At 48.2% G+C, this 23,442-nt stretch overlaps 1 protein-coding gene across 1 annotated transcript in view; it reads left to right on the top strand.

The window, feature by feature from the left end:
- Window positions 1-23,442, top strand: part of NECAB3 (N-terminal EF-hand calcium binding protein 3) — a 136,291-nt gene that overhangs the window by 13,637 nt on the left and 99,212 nt on the right. The window contains exon 2 of the mRNA XM_030533797.1: window positions 22,751-22,775. Within this exon, the coding sequence (XP_030389657.1) occupies window positions 22,751-22,775 (25 nt within the window). The remainder of the gene's footprint in view (window positions 1-22,750; window positions 22,776-23,442) is intronic.

Genomic DNA, 23,442 nt, shown 5'->3' on the forward strand with positions numbered 1-23,442 from the left:
ACAAGGGTGGCCAGAGGTTTGTGACAGTAAAAATCATTGTGTGTCTACAGTTCCTCCCATCCAAGGAGCCAATTGGAATGATTAAAAAATGCCTTCAGAGAACCAGAGAAGTTAGAGATGAGAAGGCCTTCAGAGGTCCCACCTAGCTCATCTCCTGCTGTCAGCATGAGTCCAGGACAGGCATTTTGTTCTCCGGTATTCTGTCCTTAGGCGACCCTGTACCAGTACGCCAGGGAGCCTCTGGGAAGGATTGCATAGTTAGAAGGCAATGTGCACATGAGAAAATTATTTCCTTCTGCACGCAACTAAAGACTCATTGACAAGCAAGTGAGAAAAACACAGGTCCATGTCCACCCTGCACTTACCAACTTCCGAATGATGGAGTATTTGGAGCAGCCGCGAGCACTGCTCCTGCACTACTGAATGGTTAGGAAGGACTGACTGGCGACTGGAGCTGAAACCAATGGCAGATTAGCCAATGGGCCCTGTGCCCAGGATCGCAGGCCAATTGAGGGTCCCCCGTGTCCTGACCCCGCTCCCCGGCAGGAGTGTTGGGCAGGTAGGTGGGGCAAACCCCAGCACGCAGGCCCCAGCTGCAGCCCCAGCACTGGATGAGCTCTAGCTCCCTGCTGCGGCCTCAGGGCTGGGGGAGCTCTCACTCTCTGCTGTGACCCCAGGACCATGGTGGGGGCACAGAGGTTCTCCAGTCTTGGGGCTGCAGTGGGAGCGGGGCCGGTGCTACCATTAAGGTGAACTAGGCGGTTGCCTAGGGTGCCAAGATTTGGGGGCCCCAAAAAGCGGTGCCCCCAATTTTATTTTTCACAGCAGTTCTTCCCCGAGCACGCGGTCACTGCACCACTTCTCCTGCCTCCCAGGCTTGCAGTGCCAATCAACTGTTTGGCGCCGCAAGCCTGGGAGGAGAATTAGAGGGGGTCAGTGTGCTCGGGGAGGATGCGGAGCAGAGGTGAGCTGGGGTGGGGAGGTGCTGCATGGCTCCCGGGTGGGGGAAAGCCTCAGGGCGGGGGGGAGCTGCTGCGGGGGTGGGGGCGCCTCAGGGTGGAGGGGGGGCTGGGAGCTGCCGCAGGGCTGGCGGGGGGCGCAAGGTGGAAGTTTCGCCTAGGGCTCGAAACTTCCTTGCACCGACCCTGAGTGGGAGGGAGGGAGAAAGGAGCAAACGGTTGTGGGGGCCACAGTGGAGGGGGAGTAATGTGGCAAACTGTAGATGAGTGAGGGTGGGTCCACGGGGGGAAGGGGCAGAATGGTTGAGGCCACAGGCAGAAGGGGTGGAACGGGCGCAGGACTACAAGTGGAAAGAGTTGGGAGGGGGCCCCCCACTTGCTCTGTCCCAAGGCCGCACAAAATCTTAATCTGCCTCTGGCTGGGACATAACAGACTAATGATGGGAAACACTGACCCAGAGCCACTCTGGTGAGCCATTGGGTTTGTCCAGCCATGTAACAAATCCGGGTGTTGGGGTTCTATTCCTGCTCTTCCCCTGATGCACTGTGTGACCTTTGGCATGTCACATGACTCCTTATACCCATTCTACAGATGGGCAAACAGCAGCCCAGTAGTGCTTCCCATCGTGTTATGTGTCATATGTGACATTACTCAGAGTCCAGGAGCTGAGGTAATTACCAGCCCTGCAAATGAAGTGCAGCTTCCATGGCACCGGGTCTTTCCCTGGGTCTCAGGTAGGGCCCAGTCCTGCAAGTCTTACTCAGGTTAGCATCTCTTACTCATACATGAAGTGAGGGCACCAACTTGCATGAGGAAAGGTGGAGGATTAGGCCCCTATTGGTGAAATGGGCTGAGTATTCAAACCAAACCATTATTTTTAAAGGGGAAAAATATATCTGTTTCCGGAATTTAATTAAAAAAAGTAACTTCCTTTAACAACACGGTCCCTCCCACAGCACTTAAAATAGAACCTTACAAAATGGAAAAAAAACCCACTCACTAACTGCCTCGCCAGGGGCTAATTTGGGCTGCGTGGAGAGGATTGTAATTGCCATTCTCTAGGCCATTTGAAGACATCAAGACAACACTAATTAGGGTTCCTATTATTAGTGTGCTTTGTTCTCAAGGAATCTAGCTGCGGTAGGATGGCAGGTTATCATTTCACCTGTCAGATTTCATCCCTGCAGTGGCTCACAGCTGGGAAGGCCTCATGTTTCACATGTGGGGGGCTGAGTTTGCTTCTCACACCCAGCCTGCACTCTGACAGAGTTGTCAGGTTACGAGGAGAGACAGCGTTTGATTGTTTTTATTGACCAATACATGAGTTGAATGCCTAGCAAGCACAGGCCCCACATAACATCCCGAAAGGCCTCGGGATCGCTGCCTCTGGAGGTTCTTAAGCTGTTGCTTGACCTTTCTTTTTGGGAAGTGGTGAAGAAGGGGAAACAGGCAAAAGAAGTTCATCCGCCTGTTGTTGTATCATCCCCCAGGTCAGCACTGATGGATGAATTTAAAGGGAGGGGCTGTATTCGCCACTGGTGTAGGCTGGTGTTGCTCCATTGACTTTAATAAAGCTGTGCCGTTTATGGAGTATATGGAGATCAGAAATAGGCATTTGCCTCCGAGCTCTGAATCCTGCTCAGGGCTCTCTAGGGACTCAGATATTCACAGATTAGCCCTAAACTCATAGATAGTCCTGGCTTGATGTGAATTCCAAATATGCTGTACAAGGCAAACTCCTTCCTTCCTCCCCTAACTACCGGCAGCTGTTCTGAGCAGGACAGGATCATTGTAAATGCAGCAGCAAGACTATGGGAGAGCCACCCTGCTTCCAAAGTGACATTCACCCCAATGCTCAGAGTCTGCACAAGGGACATGCATCACTTAGGTCTCATTTCAAGGATTCCTAGCACTGGACTGAGTTCCAGGGGTGGCGGTGGTGGTGATGGGGAACTGGTCTGGTTAGTGGCTGAAAGGTGGAAGAGAACTGATACATGTACATGTGATAGGTGCTGAGAGCAGGGGTAATAAAAGAGATGGGCCTGCACCAGACAGATCGAATCTTGCAGAGTTTGGATGCCGGGGGGAGGTTTGACTCATTATAGAGTCAGTGACCAGTTAGAGCATTTGGATCTGGAATTGAACTTCCCCTAAGTTCAGGTGCAGAGTTATCTGGGGACTCTCGTACCTCCTGCGCCACTGGGTCTGAGTGCCCCACAAGCACGAATGAGTTTATCATCACAGCACCCCTGTGATAGGGAAGTACATCCTCACTTTGTAGAAGGAGGAAACCAAGCCACAGAGCGATTAAGTGACGATCCCAAGAACACAGAGAGGGTCAGTAGAACAGCCAGGAATTGAACTAAGTTGTAGGCTGGTATCCTAATCACAAGACCATCCTTCCTGCTTAGAGCTAGTTAGGGCTCAGATCTAGCTCTAGTTAATAAGACAAGACTTTGCACATACAGCTTGTGTGCACTGGGAGTGTTTTCAGGCACCCTGCAAATCTCACCATAGCACCCTGGGAGGTGCTGTACATATGGTTTATCAGTCGTGTTTAACAGACAGAGAAATGGAACCACAGAAAGGTAAGGTGACTTGGTCCAGATCTCACAGTGGGTCAGTAGTGGAGCCCAGGAGTCCTACCACCCAGTCCTCTCATGTAACCAGTAGGCCACGTTCCCCTTCTGGAGGATGAATCAAACCACCCAGAGAAAGGTTTCAATTTTCTATAGCTATTTTGCATCACCTTACAGAACTGAGGAGAGAAATCGACCCCTGCTCTGCAATTCTATGGGATGGTTAATAATGACCCATGGAAAGGATTTCATTCTCTACCGAGTTCCGCAGGGTTTTAGAGCCATTTCATAGGCTTCTAGAGAAATGTCTATAGAAGGGATCTCTATTTGATGCCTATTGCTTTTTTCCCCCATAAGGATCCTTCCCATCTCAAAGTGCTGTGGACACAGAACAGTCTGTGGTGTGATCAGGATGCATCTCTGCAAGCCCTGGCTCTTTGCACACAGTCAGGCTCCTAGTCCAGTCTCACTCCCGGCAGGGAAGCAAATCAGAAGAGAAGTCAGTTGCCAAGCCAGTGTCTGTTTAATAAGAGGGCATCAGGCTGCGAACACAAAGGACAAACAGCAATTGGTAAGGTGATGCCAGCAGTTTGTTAGGTGATACCACCAGACGGTACTGTTGTCTAGGTAGTTACTCAGGTGCACTCATGGGAAAGAGGTGGGAATGTGAGGGGCTGGGCAGGGAGCTCTGGGAGAGGCTGGGAATGGGGGGGGCTGGGTGGGGAGCTCTGGGGGAAGCTGGGAACGTGGGGGGCTTAGCGGGGAGCTGTGGGGGAGGTTGGGAATGTGGGGGGCTGGGGGGAGCTGTGGGGGAGGCTGGGAATGTGGGGGGCTGGGTGGGGAGTACCAGGAGAGGCTGGGAATGTGGGGGGGCTGGGTGGGGAGCTCTGGGAGAGGCTGGAAATGTGGGGGCTTGGGCGGGGAGTTCTGGGGGAGGCTGGGAATGTGGGGGAGGCTGTGAGTGCAGGAAGGTTGAATGGGGCACCACATGCTGCTATACCACTGCACAGGGGTTAATTTTCCCATTCTGCTCAGTGCTGTAACAGCCGTGGCAAACCGCTGGCATCTCAATGAAGAAGGGGCATGAGTGAGGAGCTAATGCTTGGAGAGATGCCCAGTTAGGCTCATTGATTAGCACAAATGGGTTATGTGGGAAGGCACAGAGCCTTGCTCCTGAAATGCATATGTAATTAAACGTGTGTGTGTGTGTGTGTGTGTGTGTGCGCGTGTAATAACTCCATGTGCTGAGCTCAGCAGAATGGAAGCTGCAAATGCAAGATACAGTAGTGGCTGGGTGCACATTGCTCCCACTCTGTGGCTTTGGCATCCAGGGGAGACTTTGCTTTCACTCCAGGGAACAGGCTTGTGTTGTGTCCTTTGTGACTGCAATAAATAAAGCCCAAACATTTACTCAGGGAGGGAAATGCTTTGTGGGCCACAAGTCTCCACACCCTTCTTTAATAGCTGCATGAGGATCGGATCCACAGTGGCCAGTGTTCCACCCCCCGGCTATGCACCTCAGAGCTGCTGAGGCCACACCAAGGGCTCCTCAGCACAGATGGATCGGAGGAGTTAGCCTGAAAAGAGGAATTGCTTCGAAAAGATCAAACGTGGCTGTGAAGATTGTTAGCTGCATTTGTGCCGTCCTCTTGTTCCCCCTTCAATCCAATGCTTCCCAGTATTAAAAGCCTCCCTTGTATTGACTCTCACACCGCTCTGATTCAGGAACACAGGTCATGCGGGGAAAGTCTCCAGTAGTTCTGGCTTTCCCAGCACACAAGAATGAGCCCAGTGAACTCCGGGAGATACGTTGAAGCTTTATGCTCATTCCTTAATCACAGACATCGGCATGGCTGCAAAATAGCTCTGAGCTGGGGAATGGCTAGGAAAGGGTGGAGAACGGCAGATTTAGCCATTGCCAGACCTGCTCGTCTGAATTGCTGACCTCAGTGACCCCCCGATGAGAATGTCCTGCATGCTGCCCCCAGATTCTCACATCATCTAGATCATGGGCCCAGCCAAGTAGAGTCTAACTTAGTCCTGTGGGTGTGCAGCACCCAGCACAACGAGGCCCTGATCCCGCCTGGGTATTTTGGGCACTACCACAAGGTACATATTGGCTTCTACTAGTAAATAATAATTGGAAGATTCATTAAAACAGGACTATTCCGACTGCTCATAATAATAGCACTTTCCTTCAGTAGATCTCAAAGTGCTCTGAAAAGGAGTATACATCATTGCCACTGTATAGCTAGGGAAACTGAGGCATGTGATTTGTTCAAGGTGACCCAGCAGCAGAGCTAGGAGGAGAACACAACTCTCCTGAGTGCGAGGCTGGTGCTCTAGCCACTAGACAACACTGCTTCCAGGGAATTCAGCTCTCACCAGCCTGTATAGTGAGAGAGGCTGTATCTCATCTGCCCTAGCTGCAGAGGGCACTGCAGAACACAACCAACAGCAGGCATACACCTTGCAGTGTCAGCAAGCTGGAAGCCAATGCAGATGCTGCAGGCGACAGTGTAGGATGCCTGGCTCCGTCACATACGGCCGAGTGAAGCTTCCTAAAGGGGCTTGTGTTTGTGCCTGGAGACTAACTGGGAGGTCTGGGGAGGGGGCTGTCCAAGCTGACACTGCGGAAGTTCAGAGGTTTTTTTCTGTTGTATTTGGTCTTAAATGAAAGTCATTTTCAGGCTGATGCTGATCGGTTTGTAGCTTTTGGTTTGGTTTGGTTTGGAGTGAGAACTCACTTTACCTGCCCTGTGCATGTGATGTAAAATAGGAATGGTTTGTTACTTACAGTTCTATAGTATCTTCCATATCAATGGCTCTCCAGGGAACCTGACTGGGATTGCCTCGCCACTCCCTGCCTTGCAGCTCCCCTGGGCTGGAGTGTGGTAAATGTTTAATATCAAGAAGCAACATAGCTGAGCAGGCTAAGCTTGGAGGGCAAGAAGATAACTCTGTCCAAGTCACACAACAGGGGGAGGGTTTAACACGGGCAGACTGTGATGACCTAAACTGGACTGTGGCTGGGACATGGCAGCTGACACCCAACATGGCTCTCCATTAACAACACAAGCTTCGAGTTGCCATTCTGTGCCATTGTAATGACAGCACCTCCTGTAGCACAGCACCCCTGAGCCTTCTCCTGAGGCATAGACGAGGTACTAACTCAGGGAAAGGGGCCCCCTGCAGAGTCACTGCAGCACTTAGGGGTGTCCCCTTCTCCCCAATCCAGGACCCTACACTGCCCAGCTGCTGTGCCTGCAGAGCAAGGTGGGAGGGTGCTGGTGCTCAACCAGCTAGTTCTGTCCATGCTCTGGCACTGGCCCTGGTGATCCTGGCCTGGCTCCAGAGGTTAGCTCTGGAGTGCTTTGGGCCAGGACTGCACTGGGTCCCTGCAGGGGTTTTGAGTCTTCCCATGGAGGAGTGGGGACAGGGCCTGCTCAGCCTTTGCAGCCAGGTCCATGTCTTCCGCCTCCAAGCCCTGCAGAGACTTCTTTATTTTGCAGGTAGTCTGGCATGGAGCATGTTGGCATACACCTTCCTCCACCACTCCGATATGACAGGCAGCTCTTTTATCTTCATCCAAGGGGTCTTCAGTGAGACCTCTCTGAGCTGCCGGTCTTCCACCAGGACCTCCTCTGGACCTGGAAGTTGGTGTCAGCAACAAGGTCCATTATGGCTGCCGAGAGGAGAGATTTCCTCGCGGAGCCGCTGGTACACAACCTCCAGCTTGGTGTACAGGTGGTGGAGTCCCTCTCGGTGCGCCAGAGGCAAGAACCACCAGAATTGGAGACCTCCTGGACTACGACGGGGGGGTCTGGGTGAATCCCCTGATGCTCAGTCAGCGCATGGGGCTCTCCATCCCTCATACTCCCTGGAGCCTACTCCAGGAGGTGAGGGCCGCCTTACTGCCCACCTCTTGGCCCTTCCTGTCACCCCTGGCCCTCCAGACCTTGTTATAGGCCCCTTGCCACATGAGCCCCCCTTGCATAACCTGAGCCAGCTGCGTGACTTGCAGCCAGCTTGTTTCTGAATCATGCCTGGGGAACAGATGTACACCTTTGTGCTCCACACATTCCATTTCTTCACCCTCGTGTCCAGCCAAGACATCAAGTGGTAGGACCTTCTACCACCTGTGGAGGGTGAGGAACCCAGTGGGCCAGTCTGTACTCCACCCTGGTCCCTGCCGGGGCTATCAGCTGGCAGCTCCTTCATGGAGCTGTGAGCACGAGCGTGTGTGCCTGGCTCGGTTCATCCCCCTCCCTGACATCTGCCCTGCCCGTGGCGTATGGGAGACCCTGGCACATGTCTACCCCCCTTTGCCAGCTCCCCCAGAACCTTCTCCTCAGGTTCTGGTTGCACTTTTCCCTGCACCTCCTGATCTGTGCTCACCTTGTCTGTGGCCCTACTCGTCAGCCTCCTCCTGGTGCTGGCCGAGGTGGTTGTCTATAAAACCAGGAGGAGGAGGATGAATAGGGAAGAGCTCTGCGACTGTGGGACTATTTCCATTCCTCCCTTGGTTCACATATCCAGGCAGAGTTCCTCTGGGCTACATCCACACATAGGTGCTAGAACTAGGGGTGGTGGGGGTGATGTACCATCTCCTGGCTTGAAGTGGTTTCCATCATATCCAGGGTTTACAGTTTGGTTCAATGGCTCTTAGCACCCCACTGTACAAATTGTTCCAGCACCCCTGCGTCTGCTGGCTCCCTAGACACCTTTGAGGAGCAGTGGGCACTGTCCAGGGTTCTCTGCTCAAGGTCCCCCTCAGGATCCCTGATTTTGAACCTGTAACCCTCACTCCTGTCCAGGGGCGACTCTAGGTATTTTGCCACCCCAAACTTGCTTGCCTTTGCCTGCAGGAGGTCCCTGGTCCCGCAGATTCAGCGGCAGTCTGCGGGAGGTCCGCCAAAGCCGCGGGACCAGCAGACCCACCTCAGGCATGCTGCCGAAGGCAACCTGCCTGCCATCCTAGCGGCGATCAGCAGAGCGCCCCCCATGGCTTGCCGCCCCAGGCACGCACGTGGTGTGCTGGTGCCTGGAGCCGCCCCTGCTCCTGTCCCTGCTTTATCATTTGTTGTCCCCCAAATTCATTTGCGTTCTTGGCACAGTAGCTCCTCCCCTTATGCTGAGGGAGGGGCCTTTCAGACATGAGTGGGCTTGTGCCCACCCACCCTGGGAACTCAATAGGTGCAGAACAAGGTGGTGCCTTCTTTGCTCACCTGAGCTCCCATAAACGTCAATGCGAGTTCAATGCTCAGGGACAAACAGGACTGGCCCTTGCATTTACATGTTGCCTTTGTGATTCTATCATCCCTGAGACCATGAATGCAAAATCAGAAAAGATCAACACTCAAGAAAGCAAAGTGGAGAGAGCCCGTCCATCCCCCACTTGGGCAGGGCTTTGTTCTAAAATCCAGAGAAATCCCCAGTAGAGGAAAATGCAGGTTTCCTTATTGAGTGGTAGGCTGGAAAGCCCAAAGTGCATCAGTCAGTCCTAATGGGCTCTGAGAGAGCACAGAGCAGAACAGCCTGGCCTGACTCTAAGCCTATATCCCATAGGTACCTATTACCTAACACTGGCAGGATCTTGGCTAGTTTATATCCCTGCAGCAGCGCAAGATGGGGAGGAGGGAGGTGCATGTTCTGCTGCAAACAGTATCCTTCTGCTGAGGCATTAGCTGCTCTGCATGCTCACTTAGGGTATGGCTACACTTGCAGTTCAAAGCGTTGCCATGGCAGTGCTGCCGCGGCAGCGCTTTGAAGTTTCGAGTGTGGTCGCAGCACCAGTGCTGGGAGAGCTCTCCCAGCGCTGCACGTACTCCGCATCCTCTACGGGTGTAGCTTGCAGCGCTGGGAGCCGTGCTGTTTACACTGAGGCTTTACCGTGCTGTATCTTGCAGCGCTCGGGGTGTGTTTTTTTTCACACCCCTGAGCGTAAAAGTTGCAGCGCTGTAAAGTGCCAGTGTAGCCATGGCCTAAGGGGGAAATATGATGAAGGGTGGGTAAAAGCCAGAGGCTTGGGAGTGTGACCAGCATAATAAAATCCCTCTCCCCAGCCACAGAACAAAGTGTTTCTTAGGGGACAAGCTGCAGAGGTTCCTAAAGGACGTTAGTATAGAGGGCCAGAATGCATATGGAAGCAGGAAACTTTCACAGTAACACAGTGTTTGCACCAAAAGAAGGGGAATTTAGAGAAGTGAAAAAACATTTCAAAGGGCTAAATTCTGACTCCAATGGAGCTCTTCACCCATTTACGCCAGCAAGAATTTGGCTTATGACGTCTAAATGTTCTGTCTGGTACCTGAGTTACAGCCACAAAATCTGGGCATTCAGATGCAAAGGCCTAGTTCATGCATGGATGCAAACAACAGAGAGAATGATGGGTATGAAAGGGACCAGCACACTTCCTACTCATAACTGGCCTCTAGTTCCCAGGTTCATTCCTAGAGACTTTTTGAACACAGGTACAATACCTGCTAGCCTCCAGTCTTCTGATACAGAACCTGGTTTTAACAAGAAGTCGCATAGACCAACAGATAATAAACACTGAAAAAGCAAACTATAACAAACTCAGACAAATAACGCTGTTACAGAAGATTCAGGAAAGAGGCTAAGATGGTTTGGACATATGTCAGTAATGGTCCTGGAAAGGTTACCATCTGTGGCAATACATGCCAGAGTGCAAGGAACTAGAAATAGAGGAAGACCGAGGATGTGTTGGATAGAGCTGGTGAAGAATGACATGGAACCAAAAAGTTTATAGAAGAATGAAGCTGTGAAGCTGGTACACGATAGAAAGTGATGGAAAGATTTCATTTGGCCCTGTCATTGCTGTTCAGCTGACGGATGGGAATCAAAGAGAAGAAAGAGGAAAAAAAATCACAATGCCACTATATAAATCCCTGGTATGCCCACACCTTGAATGCTGCATGCAGTTCTTGTCACCTCATCTTAAAAAAATATATTAGAATTGGAAAAGGTACAGCTAAGGGCAACAAAAAATGACTAAGGATATGGAACAGCTTCTATATGAAGAGAGATTAAAAATACTAGGACTTTTCATTTGGAAAAGAGACAACTAAGGGGGATACGATAGAGGTCTATAAAATCATGAATTGTGTGGAGAAAGTGAATAAGGAAGTGTTATTTACCCCTTCCCATAACACAAGAACCAAGGGTCACCCAATGAAATTAATAAGCATCAGGTTTAAGACAAACAAAAGGAATTTCACTGGGAGTTTACTGGGGCAGTTTGCAGGGGAAACTTAGAGACCTAGGCAGAGGAACTGACAGACTAGTGAAGGGAGTGGGTGGTGGTCTGCCAGTGTTCTGGTGCCTGTTGGGGGTTTGTTTTGGTTTGTGTTTCTTGGGCTAACAGGTTTTAGGTGGAAAGGCTATGACCGATACAGAGGCAGCAGTGAAAGACACAATGAGGATGACTGGATGTGGAAGCTGCGGCATGTATATGATCCTGGAGGGAGTACCTGAAAAGAGTTTTGTCTGCATGAAGTGCTGCCTGATAGAGCTGATGGAAGAAAAGATCCGAGGACTGGAGATGCAGGTGGAAACTCTGGTTGAGTTTAGAAGGGGGTTCGAGCAGATGATGGAGCAAAGACATGAGGAGGCTAAAGGGATAATCTCAGACTTGCAGATGGAAGCAGGACCAAAGAACTCTGAGGGGCGACTGCTGGATGAGGAAAGTGGGCTGTGGAAGCATGTGACTACGAGAACCAGGCAGAGGAAAAAACGGGCCAGTGAAGGAGAAATAGAGCTGAGGAACAGGTTTGCAGAGTTGGAAAATGAAGAAGGGGCACAGCAGGTGGTCGCTGAAGGTGAGAGGGCAAGGGAAGAGAGAAGAGCAGCTAGTCCTACAGGAAGAGGGGAAGAGTCAATGGAGACAACACTAAATATGAGCCCCAGGAGGATACGGGATGGGTTGCAGAGGATTGCAAGGGTGATTAGGAATCGAGAGGACTTGCAGCCAGTGGAAGCAGGGGATAGACCGGAGAATAACACGGTCATCAGGAAAAGGCAGGTTACGTGATTGGAGACTCCTTACTGAGAAGAATAGACAGGCCGTAACTAGAGCTGATCCGGAGACCAGAAGGGTGTGCTGTCTGCCGGGTGCTAAGATACGGGATGTGGCCTGAGGCTGAAAATGATCCTAACGGGAGCGGGAAAGAATCCGTTGATTGTCCTTCATGTGGGAATGAATGATATGGCTCTATTCTCGCTGGAACATATCAAGGGAGACTATGCCAGGCTGGGGAAGACACTTAAGGAAATCAAGGCTCAGGTGATCTTCAGTGGTATTCTGCCTGTTCCTAGAGAAGGGCAACAAAGGTGTGACAAGATTATGGCGATCAACAGATGGCTCAGGCAGTGGTGCTATAAGGAAGTCTTTGGGATGTATGGCCATTGGGAAGCACTCATGGACAGAGGTCTGTTCTCTCAGGATGGACTTCACCTGAGTACGGAGGGAAATAGACTTCTAGGATGGAGGCTCACCCAACTGATTAAGAAAGCTTTAAACTAGGAATTTGAGGGAGATGGTTGGGAGATGTCCAGGTAATATCCACACCTGAATTTAACATTAAGAGGGAAGAAAACAAAGTAAGAGAGGATACAGCCATGGGCAGAAGAATGGACATAAGGAGGAAGGGTAGTGTAGATACCAGTCTAATAGGTGATACTGGTGGTAGAATGTCTGTGCCTATCCAGATAGAGAATGTCAGTGAAGCCAAATGGCAAAAATTAAGATGTCTGTACACTAACGTGAGGAGCCTAGGTAACAAAATGGAGGAACTAGAGCTACTGGTGCAGGAGGTGAAACCGGATATTGTAGGGATAACAGAAACATGGTAGAATAGTAGTCATGACGTGTACAGGTATTGAAGGCTATATGTTGTTTAGGAACGACAGAAATAAAGGCAAAGGTGGTGGAGTAGCATTGTACATCAATGATGAGGTTAACTGTAAAGAAATAAGAAGTGATGGAATGGATAAGACAGAATCTGTCTGGGTAAAAATTACATTGGGAAAGAAAGCTACTATAGCCTCCCCTGAGATAGTACTTGGGGTGTGCTACAGACTGCTAGGATCTGATTTGGATATGAATAGAGACCTCTTTAATGTTTTTAATGAAGTAAACAGTAATGGGAATTGTGGGATTATGGGAGACTTTAACTTCCCAGATATAGACTAGAGGACAAGTGCTAGTAATAATAATAGGGCTCAGATTTTTCTGGATGTGATAGCTGATGGATTTCTTCACAAAGTAGTTGAAGAACCAACAAGGGGGGATGCCATTTTAGATTTGATTTTGGTGAGTAGTGAGGACCTCATAGAAGAAATGGTTGTAGGGGACAACCTTGGTTCGAGTGATCATGAGCTAATTCAGTGCAAACTAAATGGAAGAATAAACAAAAATAGTTCTGGGACTAGGGTTTTTTATTTCAAAAGGGCTAACTTTAAAGAATTAAGGAAATTAGTTAGGGAAGTGGATTGGACTGAAGAACTTGTGGATCTAAAGTCAGAGGAGGCCTGGAATTACATCAAGTCAAAGTTGCAGAAACTATCAGAAGCCTGCATCCCAAGAAAGGGGAAAAAACTCATAGGCAGGAGTTGTAGACCGAGCTGGATGAGCAAGCATCTGAGAGAGGTGATTAAGAAAAAGCAGAAAGCCTACAAGGAGTTGAAGATGGGCGGGATTAGCAAGGAAAGCTACCTTATTGAGGTTAGAACATGTAGGGACAAAGTGAGAAAGGCTAAAAGCCATGTAGAGTTGGACCTTGCAAAGGGAATTAAAACCAATAGTAAAAGGTTCTATAGCCATATAAATAAGAAGAAAACAAAGAAAGAAGTGGGATTGCTAAACACTGAGGATGGAATGGACGTTAAAGATAATCTACGCATGGCCCAGTATCTAAATAAATACTTTGCCTCAGTCTTTAATAAGGCTAATGAGGAGCTTAGGGATAATGAAAGGATGACAAATGGGAAAGAGGATATGAAGGTAGATATTACCCACATCCGAGGCAGAAGCCAAACGTGAACAGCTTAATGGGACAAAATCGGAGGGCCCAGATAATCTTCCTCCAAGAATATTAAAGGAACTGGCACATGAAATTGCAAGCCCATTAGCAAGAATTTTTAATGAATCAGTAAACTCAGGGGTTGTACCGTAGGACTGAAGAATTGCTAACATAGTTCCTATCTTTAAGAAAGGGGAAAAAAGTGATCCGAGTAACTATAGGCCTGTTAGTTTGACATCTGTAGTATGTAAGGTCTTGGAAAAAATTTTGAAGGAGAAAGTAGTTAAGGGCATTGAGGTCAATGGTAATTGGGATAAACTACAACATGGTTTTACAAAAGGTAGATCGTGCCAAACCAACCTGATCTCCTTCTTTGAGAAGGTAACAGATTTTTTAGACAAAGGAAATGCAGTGGATCTAATTTACCTCAATGTCAGTAAGGCATTTGACATGGTTCCACAAGGGGAATTATTAGTTAAATTGGAAAAGAAGGGGATCAATATGAAAATTGAAAGATGGATAAGGAACTGGTTAAAGGGGAGACTACAACGGGTTGTTCTGAAAGATGAATTGCCTGGCTGGAAGGCGGTTACTAGTGGAGTTCCTCAGGGATCAGTTTTGGGACCAATCTTATTTAACCTTTTTATTACTGACCTTGGCACAAAAAGCGGGAATGTGCTAATAAAGTTTGCGGATGACACAAAGCTAGGAAGTATTGCCAATACATAGAAGGACTGGGATATCATACAGGAAGATCTGGATGACCTTGTAAACTGGAGTAATAGTAATAGGATGAAATTTAATAGTGAAAAGTGCAAGATCAGGCATTTAAGGATTAATAACTTGAATTTTAGTTATAAATTGGGGACGCATCAGTTGGAAGTAACGGAGGAGGAGAAGGACCTCGGAGTATTTTTTGATCGCAGGATGAATATGAGCTGCCAATGTGATATGGCCGTTAAAAAAGGTAATGCGGTTTTAGGATGCGTCAGGCGAGGTATTTCTGGCAAAAATAAGGAGGTGTTAGTACCGTTATATAAGGCACTGGTGAGACCTCATCTGGAATACTGTGTGCAGTTCTGGTCTTCTATGTTTAAGAAGGATGAATTCAAACTGGAACAGGTTCAGAGACGGGCTACTAAGATGATCCGAGGAATGGAAAACCTGTCTTATGAAAGCAGACTCAAAGAGCTTGGCTTGTTTAGCCTAACCAAAAGACGGTTGAGGGGGGATATGATTGCTCTTTATAAATATATCAGAGGGATTAATATTAGGGAGAGAGAGGAATTATTTAAGTTTAGTACCAATGTGGACACAAGAACAAATGGATATAAACTGGATGCTAGGAAGTTTAGACTTGAAATTAGACGAAGGTTTCTAACCATTAGAGGAGTGAAATTCTGGAACAGCCTTCCAAGGGGAGTAGTGGTGGGAAAATACATATATGGCTTTAAGACTAAGCTTGATGAGTTTATGGAGAGGATGGTATGATGGGATAGCCTAATTTTGGCAATTAATTTGGCAATTGATCTTTCATTATCAGCAGGTTAGTATGCCCAGTGGTGTGTGATGGGTTGGGATCTGAGTTACTACAGAGAATTCTTTCCTGGGTGCTGGCTGGTGAATCTTGCCCACATGCTCAGGGTTTAACTGATTGCCATATATGGGGTCAGGAAGGAATTTTCCTCCAGGGCAGATTGGCAGAGGCCCTGGAGGTTTTTCGCCTTCCTCTACAGCATGGGGCACGGGTGACTTGCTGGAGGATTCTCTGCAGCTCGAGGTCTTCAAACCACAATTTGACTACAGTAACTCAGACATAGGTTAGGGGTTTGTTATAGAAGTGGATGGATGAGATTCTGTGGCCTGCATTGTGCAGGAGGTCAGACTAGATGATCATAATGGTCCCTTCTGACCTCAAAGTCTATGAGTCTATGAGTCTACTGCTTCACCCAACACACAGTGGAGCTCTTTGCAGGGGATGTTGTGACAGCCTAAACTATAACGGGGTTCAAAAACAAATTAGATAAGTTCATGGAGGACAGTTCCTTCAATGGCTATTAGCCGAGATGGTCAGGGACACAACCCCATGCATGTCCCTAGTCTCTGTTTGCCAGAAGCTGAGAATGGATGACAGGATGGATCACTCAGTGATTCCCTGTTCTGTTCATTACCTCCAAAGCGCCTAGAATCGTAGAATAATAGAGTTAGAAGGGACTGCAAAGGTCATCTAGTCCAGCCCTCTGTCAAGATGCAGGATTTCTTGCATCTAAACCATCCTAGACAGATGGTTATCCAGCCACGAAGCAGTGCCATGAAGCAGTGCATGTAGTGGCATTGGCCACTATCAGAAGACAGGATATTGGGCTAGATGAACCATTGGTCTGACCCGTTATAGCTGTTTTGATGTTCTTAAAGAAAATCTAAGGGAAAAAGGAGTTCAGGAGAGCTTGCAGTTTCTCAAAGAGACGATATCAAAAACGCAGTAGTAAACCATCCCAGTGAGGGTGGGGGAGAGTGAGCAGTGGAGGGAGGAAAGATGGAGTGAGCAGGGGGCAGGGCTTCAGAGAAGGTGCAGGATGGGGCGTGGTCTCAGGGAAGGGGTGGAGCAGGGAGCGTGGCAAGAGTTTTTGGGTTTGTGTGATTAGACAATTGGCAACCCTACCGGGCGGGCATGTGAAAGCCCTGTCCATGCTGAAAGAGCATGCCTAACATTGCAGCTGACAGCTCACCGGGCACCAGCCAGCGCAGGTGCAGCACTGCCCAAATGTCAGGTGGACTGCGTCTGTGTGGACGCAGCTTATGCATGCGTGGGGGCCCACTGACTGTTTTGCCCTGGGGCCTGGAATTGGTGTCAGCAGGCCTGGTTCTATAAATACATTAGAATCAAGAGAGAGATGAAATAAAGTGTAGGGCCACTTCTTAATGGGGAAGGAGAGCTAATGACAGATTACATCAAAAAGGATAAGATGTTTAATGCCTATTTTGCTTCAGTCTTCCATAAAAAGGTTAATGGTGACCAGATGCTCAGCACAATAAATGGGAACAAAAAAGGGGAAGGAACACAGGAAAGAACAGATTAAACAATACATAGATGGATATTCAAGTCATCAGGGGCTGATGAAATTCACCCTAGGGTACTGAAAAAACTAGCTGAAGCAATTATATCTGAGAACTCATGGAGGATGGGTGAGGTCCCTGAAGACTGGAGAAGGACAAATATAGTACCTGTCTTTCTAAACGGGAACAAAGAGAACTCAGGAAATTATAGACCAGTCGGCCTAACTTTGAGTTCTGGACAGCTACTGGAACAAATTATCTTACAAATTGCTTGTTTAAAGCTAGAGGATGACTGGGGTGGTAAGTAATAGCCAACATGGATTTGTCAAGAACAAATCATGCCAAACCAATCTAATTTCTTTCTTTGACAGGATTACTGGTCTAGTGAATGGGAGGAAATGATAATACGATATATCTTGATTTTAGTAACACTTTTGTAGTCTGATAAGCGAAGTAGGGAAATGTGGTCTAACTGTAATTACTATAAAGTAGGTGTCCTACTTGCTGAAAAAACATACTCAGAGAGTGATTATCAATGGTTTGCTGTCAAACTGGTGCGGGAGGGGGGAGAAGATGTATCTAGTGGGATCCTGTAGTTATATACCCTGGGTCCAAAGCTAATCAATATTTTCATTAATGATTTGAGTAACTGCATGAAAAGTAGGCTTATAAAGTTTGTCGATAACATCAAGCTGGGAGGGGTTGCAAGCCCTTTGGAGGACAGGATTAGAATTCAAAATTACTTTAATAAATTGGAGAATTGGTCTGAAATCAACAAGATGAAATTCACAAAAGAGAAGTGCAAAATACTATACTTAGGAAGGAAAAATCAAATGCACAGATAGAAAATGGAGAATAACTGGCTAGGTGGTTGTACTGGTGAAAAGCATCTGGGGGTTATAGTGGATCACAAGTTGAATATGAATTAACAAAGTGATGCAGTTGCTCAAAAGGCAAATGTCATTTTTGGCTGTAGTAACAGGGGTGTCATATGTAAGACACAGAAGATAATTATTCCATTTACTCAGCACCGGTGAGGCCGAAGCTGGAGTTCTGGGTCCAGTTCTGGGCACCGCACTTTGAGAAAGAGGCGGACTAACTGGAGAGAGCCAGAGGAGAACCTCAAAACTGATAAGAGGTTTAGAAAACCTGACCGATGGGGAAAGGTTAAGAACACTGGACTTGTTTAGTGTTGAGGAGGGACCTGTTAACAATCTCCAAATATGTTGAGGGCTTGGGCTGGGGTGAATGAACACCACACTGGAGAAGAAGGGGTTAAGGATCAGCTCTGGGCCCAGATGACACTGCGGGGCCGCTCCTGGAAAGCCTGCACATGTTGGAGATGGAGCTTAAAAAGGGAGGCAGAGCACCTGAGAAGCAGGTAGACAGGGGAAGAGAGCAGCCCTGTGCTCTGAACTCTGGGGGAGGAGCACCCCACGAACTCATGGTGCCCGAGGCTTGGAGATACTGACCCAACCAAGCCTGCAAAGGAGGGACTGGGGACTTTTGAACGCCAGGAACTTTAATTTTGTGGTCAATTCTGTATTTTTCCCTATGGGAAGAGGAGACACTGATCAGAAGTGATCCAGGGAAACAGCTACGTAGAACCCCAAGGTGCAGGTCTTAATTGCCTACCATTGGGCCCTGGGTCGGTGCCCGATGGAGAAGGTGTACCTGGGCTTCCCTACCAGCCCCTAAGGAGGGGACAACTACAGAAGTCTATCCCTCAGCTGAGAAGCTAAGTGGGGAAGATCCTAAAGGTGCAAGGGTCCAGACCCTAAAATCCCAACCCAAGGGGGGAAGCCCTGAAGCCCCTTTCTCACTTCTGAAGATATCTGCATCATTGGACTCTGTGTACCTCAAAAGGGATGGCATTGAATATGTGACCCAGCCAGGGGGCTGAGCGACTGAAATGACAGCCCTCCATGTGGCAGATATATAGTGAGAAAAGGGAATGCCCAGGAGGAAGGCAACCTGCCACACCCCAACCTGACCCTAATGTGACACTGCTGGTGAGTGTTCCCCTCTACAGGGCTGTTATAATGAGGACAGGGATCAATTGTTCTCCTTGTCCACTGACTGTATGACAAGAAGTGACGGGCTTAATCTGCAGCAAGGGAGAATTAGGTTAGATAACAGGAAGAACTTTCTAACTATAAGGATAGTTAAAGCTGCCTAGAGAGATTGTGGAATCCCCATCACTGGAGATTTTTAAGAACGGGTTGAACAAACACCTTTCAGGAAAGATCTGAGTTTATTTAGTCCTGCCTCAGCGCAGGGGGCTGGACTAGACGACCTCTTGAGGTCCCTGTCAGCCTTGCAGTTTTGTGTTTCCACATTTTTGTTAGCAACTCAGCTGCTTATTCTTGTGTACTGTCTGAGCTCAGGGATGATACCATCCGTTCCTGGGGACATGCTGCTCTTTGCTATATCAGTTTGTTTCAGCACCACCTCCTCTGTCTCTACCAACTACCAGAAACAGGTAGGTCTGGGGTAGGTATACTCCCAACATCCTGGGTGGGAAAAAGCAATGCAAAGAAATCATTTATCTTCTCTGAAGCAACCTTGTTTCCTTCTTTCATCTCTTGTTAGCCCAGCCGGACCCCTGATTCTTTCACAGGCCTCCTGTTTCTGAGGTGCTTGATGGGTTTCTTGCTATTTGTTTTTATATCAGAGGGTGAAATTTGCAAAAGCAATTAAGTGACTAGAAGCACAAGACCTATTGACTTTCAACCTGACTTGTGCAGTGAAATCACTTGGGTGCTTTTGAAAACTTATTTCAACTTCCCTCTTAGCTCAGTTCCTACTTCCCCTTTGACTTTTCACCTGCCATTATTCAATATTATTATTGTCTCTGCAATGAGATTCTGGGCTTCTTACTGTGTGTCACTCCGAAGCCTGGAATGTCTGAGTCAGCGTGAAGTGATGGAAGCAGCTACCAGCATGGCTGAGAGCTCTTTTTGTTCAGAGTATCACCGGGTTCCCCCATCACTGGGTTTTGTGGCCTGTTACTGTCCAATTTTAAGTTCTCAGCCATTTTCACTTTACACGTTATACCCCTGCAACATCAAGGCATGTGTCTCTGCCATGCCAAGAGTCCTAGACCATGATGGTATCAGAGGTTGTATGAGAGACTGCACAGATGGGCCAGCTGCCACAGTTCCTCAGAACCACCTACACAACAACACAACCAGCACACACAATACCACAAACACATCGTCCCTCATGTCACGCACTCCTGATTTGCACCTGCACAAATCAGCACGAATCTCATAGCATAGCACAAGCTGTGCACAAATCAACACAATTCTCCCAGCACAACACACACAGTCACACACACACCCCCCCAAATCACACTTACCATAAAGCCTTGAGAGTCCCCAGTCCATCGCTAGTTATTTGGACTGTGTTAGCACCTCGCAGGCCCAGCCTCGACCAGGACCCCATTGTGCTAGGTCCTGTGCACACATTAAATAAAAAATGTTCCCTGCCCCAAGGAACTTACGGTCTAGTTTACGCTTCTTTCTACTGGCTGCACTGAAGCTGGATTTCCATTTTCAGACTGATCGCTGTTTGGTTTGAATAACTCCTTTCACCAGGTAACCAAGCTGTTTTTATACCTTGCCTCTCTGCTCTCTATTTCCCTTGACAGTATTTTGTGAGGCTTCAGTAACCTCCAGGACAAATCTACAGATTTTAGTCTCCCCACCTTTGACTTTCAGTTCTCTTTGGCTCGCTTCCGACTAGCAGCCCCCTTGTAATGGGATTCCATCAGATGAGGAGGGCAGGGCTAGAAGACACCCAGGGACTGTGCTGCAGGAAGTGGTGTTGGGGATGATTAATTAGATAGCACCTGGTAACAATTCTCCCCATGGCTGGTATTGCCCAACTGAGGGAGCTATGTGGCTTTTACATCTTCCTCTGGAGCACCAGGAACTGACCACTGATGGACACAGAGTTGTGAATTCGATAGATCATTGGTCTGCTCTGGTGTGGCGCAAGGTGGGATAGCTGACAGAATGGGTCTTTGGTCTGGTATGGTCGCACCCAAGGTGGGTTAGCTGACAGAATGGGTCACTGATCCATTGTGTATGTCCCAAGGTGGGCTAGCCAAGGGAATGGGTCCTTGGTCTGCTCTGGTATGGCCCAACATGGGATAGCTGATGGAATGGGTCATTGGTGTGCTCTGGTGTAGCCCAAAGTTGGCTAGCAGATAGAATGGGCCATTGATCTGTTGTGTATGGCCCACGATGGGTTAGCTGACAGGATGGGCCATTGATCTGTTGTGTATGGCCCACAGTGGGCTAGCTGACAGAATGGGCCGTTGATCTGTTGAGTATGGCCCACGGTGGGCTAGCTGACAGGATGGGTCATTGATCTGTTGTGTATGGCCCATGATAGGCTATCACATGGAATGGATCATAGGTCTGTTCTGTTTGGGCAGGACTTCTAACACTGTTTCGTTACTGAGGAGTACAACCTGTGAAATGAGTACTTCTCAGTGTAAGGTTATTTCTCTTTTTACGTTTTCATTATAATGTGACTAAAAGTCACACAAGTTTTGATCAGATATAACCTTTCGAACACGATACAGCTGTGAGCACTCACAGCCTGGAACATTATAACACTGCAGCATCTTTGGCGCGACTTACAAATGAACAGGATAGACTGTAACCTCCTAAATTCATCTGAAGTCAGCCAAGTGTGTGCTGATTACCAGCCAATCCCAGAGGAATGAAGCATGGAGGGAGATCTCCTTAACATTAGCTCAGCTCATCTGCTTTTGAGGTATGTGGGTGGCAGATCAAAGCAAGTGATAATTTCTTTTCCACCTCCTGCCTAGTATTATCCATATTCTTTCATCAGACTCAAAAGAAATCAGTACAAAATGTATCAGACTTGAAACAAAGAAACAGATTACCCCATTATCCAGAATTACTTTAGCCAGAAAACTGACTTTCTGTAGCCAGCTCCTTCATCATACCCAGAATGACTCTTAAATGCATGTTGTAGTGGGCACAGAATCAGCTACTGCTCTGCCCTCACCAGAGGGGGAGGACTTTTGCTGCTGGGCGGGCTGCTGTCAAGGAAGATCATATAGGGAAGGGAAGTCCCATTTCCTTAGTGCTGTTACTCAGAGATTTTTCTGATGAGTGAAAGGCGGGAGGTGCTGCACTAAGTGCTTAATGCTGTTGTCTTTTTAAGCAAGTGTGGCCTGGTGGAGAGTGCACTGGATTGGAATGGTCCTCAGTAAACCTGAGTTCTCTTCCTGGCTCCACAGCTGGTTGAGTGACCATGGGTGAATCACTGCTTTATGCCTCAATTTCCCTCTCTGTAAAATGGGCACAATGATAACGCCTTCCTTTGTAAAACACTTTCAGATCTACTGGGGGAAAATCCCTCTATACGAGCTAGGTATCATGATAATTATTTTGTTTAAAGGAGCTGAAATACTGAAGACTTTGAAGTAACAACCATGATCATGTGCTTGTTGCATGTTGCAGGCCACATGCTGCAATCTGGTCTTTTCTGGTTTGGATTCCTCCGTGCTCGCTACTCTAAAGAGAGCAGAGGAACAAAAAGGTGCTCTGTGCACATGCTGGAGTTTGCTAAATCATAGACGGGCATCCTCAGGGCTCTGTAGATTGGAGGAGAGAAACAGCTTAAATAGTTTGCAAAGGAAAATCTCCTCTGAGCAAACCCATCCAATATTGGTAATTAACACTCCAAGGATGTGTCTACACAGCAGCAGGGAGGCTGCTTCCCATGTGGGCAGGCAGACACATGCTAGCCCTGCTCCAGCTGGTGTTCTAAAAGTAGCATTGTGGCTGCAGTGGCATGGGCTGTGGCTTGAGCTAGCCACCCCAGGTACAATCCTGGCCAACTCCTAGCACATACTTAGGTGGCTCGCCTGAGCCACGGCCCTTGCCACTGCTGTGTAGCCATAACCCTAGTAATTTGGGTAGATTAGCACCTTGTTAGGAGTCTGCAAACTGAGTGTCCTCATTTGCTCTGAAGCAGGGATTGGTGCTTTTCTCTCTCACACAGGAATGAAAAGACGATGCTCTCTATCCCCAGTATTGTTACAACACGTTCTGTTTTTCTTTTCAGGTTTTTCGACGAGCCGACAAGAACGGTGAGTACTCAGGACACTGTATCCTATCCCTGTTCCCAAGCTGCCTGTAGGAAAGTAGATTTAGTTCTTTCCCCGTGGAGGTGTCTGCCAGTAAAGTGACAAAGAAAAGAAAAACATCTCATTGGCTGTGAGGAAAAGAGCTCTGAACCTTCCCATCCTCCTTCCTCTGCTGCCTCTGGGAAAGCATTTAGGGAGATAAATAAATGGATATTTGGTACTTCAAGCCCTTCCAATCTCACACAGAACTTTGTGCAATCTCTCATTCAAATTGTCCCAGCTCATGAGCCCTGTGCTATACCTAACACCCTAGGCATCTGGGTTTGTTACAGCAGAGGAGTAGGAGAGATGGCTAATCCCTTTCTATAACCTGACAATCAGTTCTAATCCCTGCCTGCAGCACCCGTACCGGGGCTTGTTTCCATTATAGGCTGACCCCTATATCAGGCCAGGCCTTTGCTCTTTCCCTGTAACCTGACGTTCATTTCATGATGCTGTTTCTGGTTTCACTTGAATTTGGCTGTTGTTGCATCCTCCCTGGCCCATGCTGAAAGCAAATTCACAGCCTATGAGAAAGCAAGAACAGACCCCCATGTAGCCCAGAGCTGGTGTCTGGCCTCCAATTGGCCAGGGCTAGTAAAATGAAATCAAAGCACACTTCAACACATGC

This window comes from Gopherus evgoodei, chromosome 14 (assembly GCF_007399415.2).
Source record: "Gopherus evgoodei ecotype Sinaloan lineage chromosome 14, rGopEvg1_v1.p, whole genome shotgun sequence".
NCBI lineage: Eukaryota > Metazoa > Chordata > Testudines > Testudinidae > Gopherus > Gopherus evgoodei.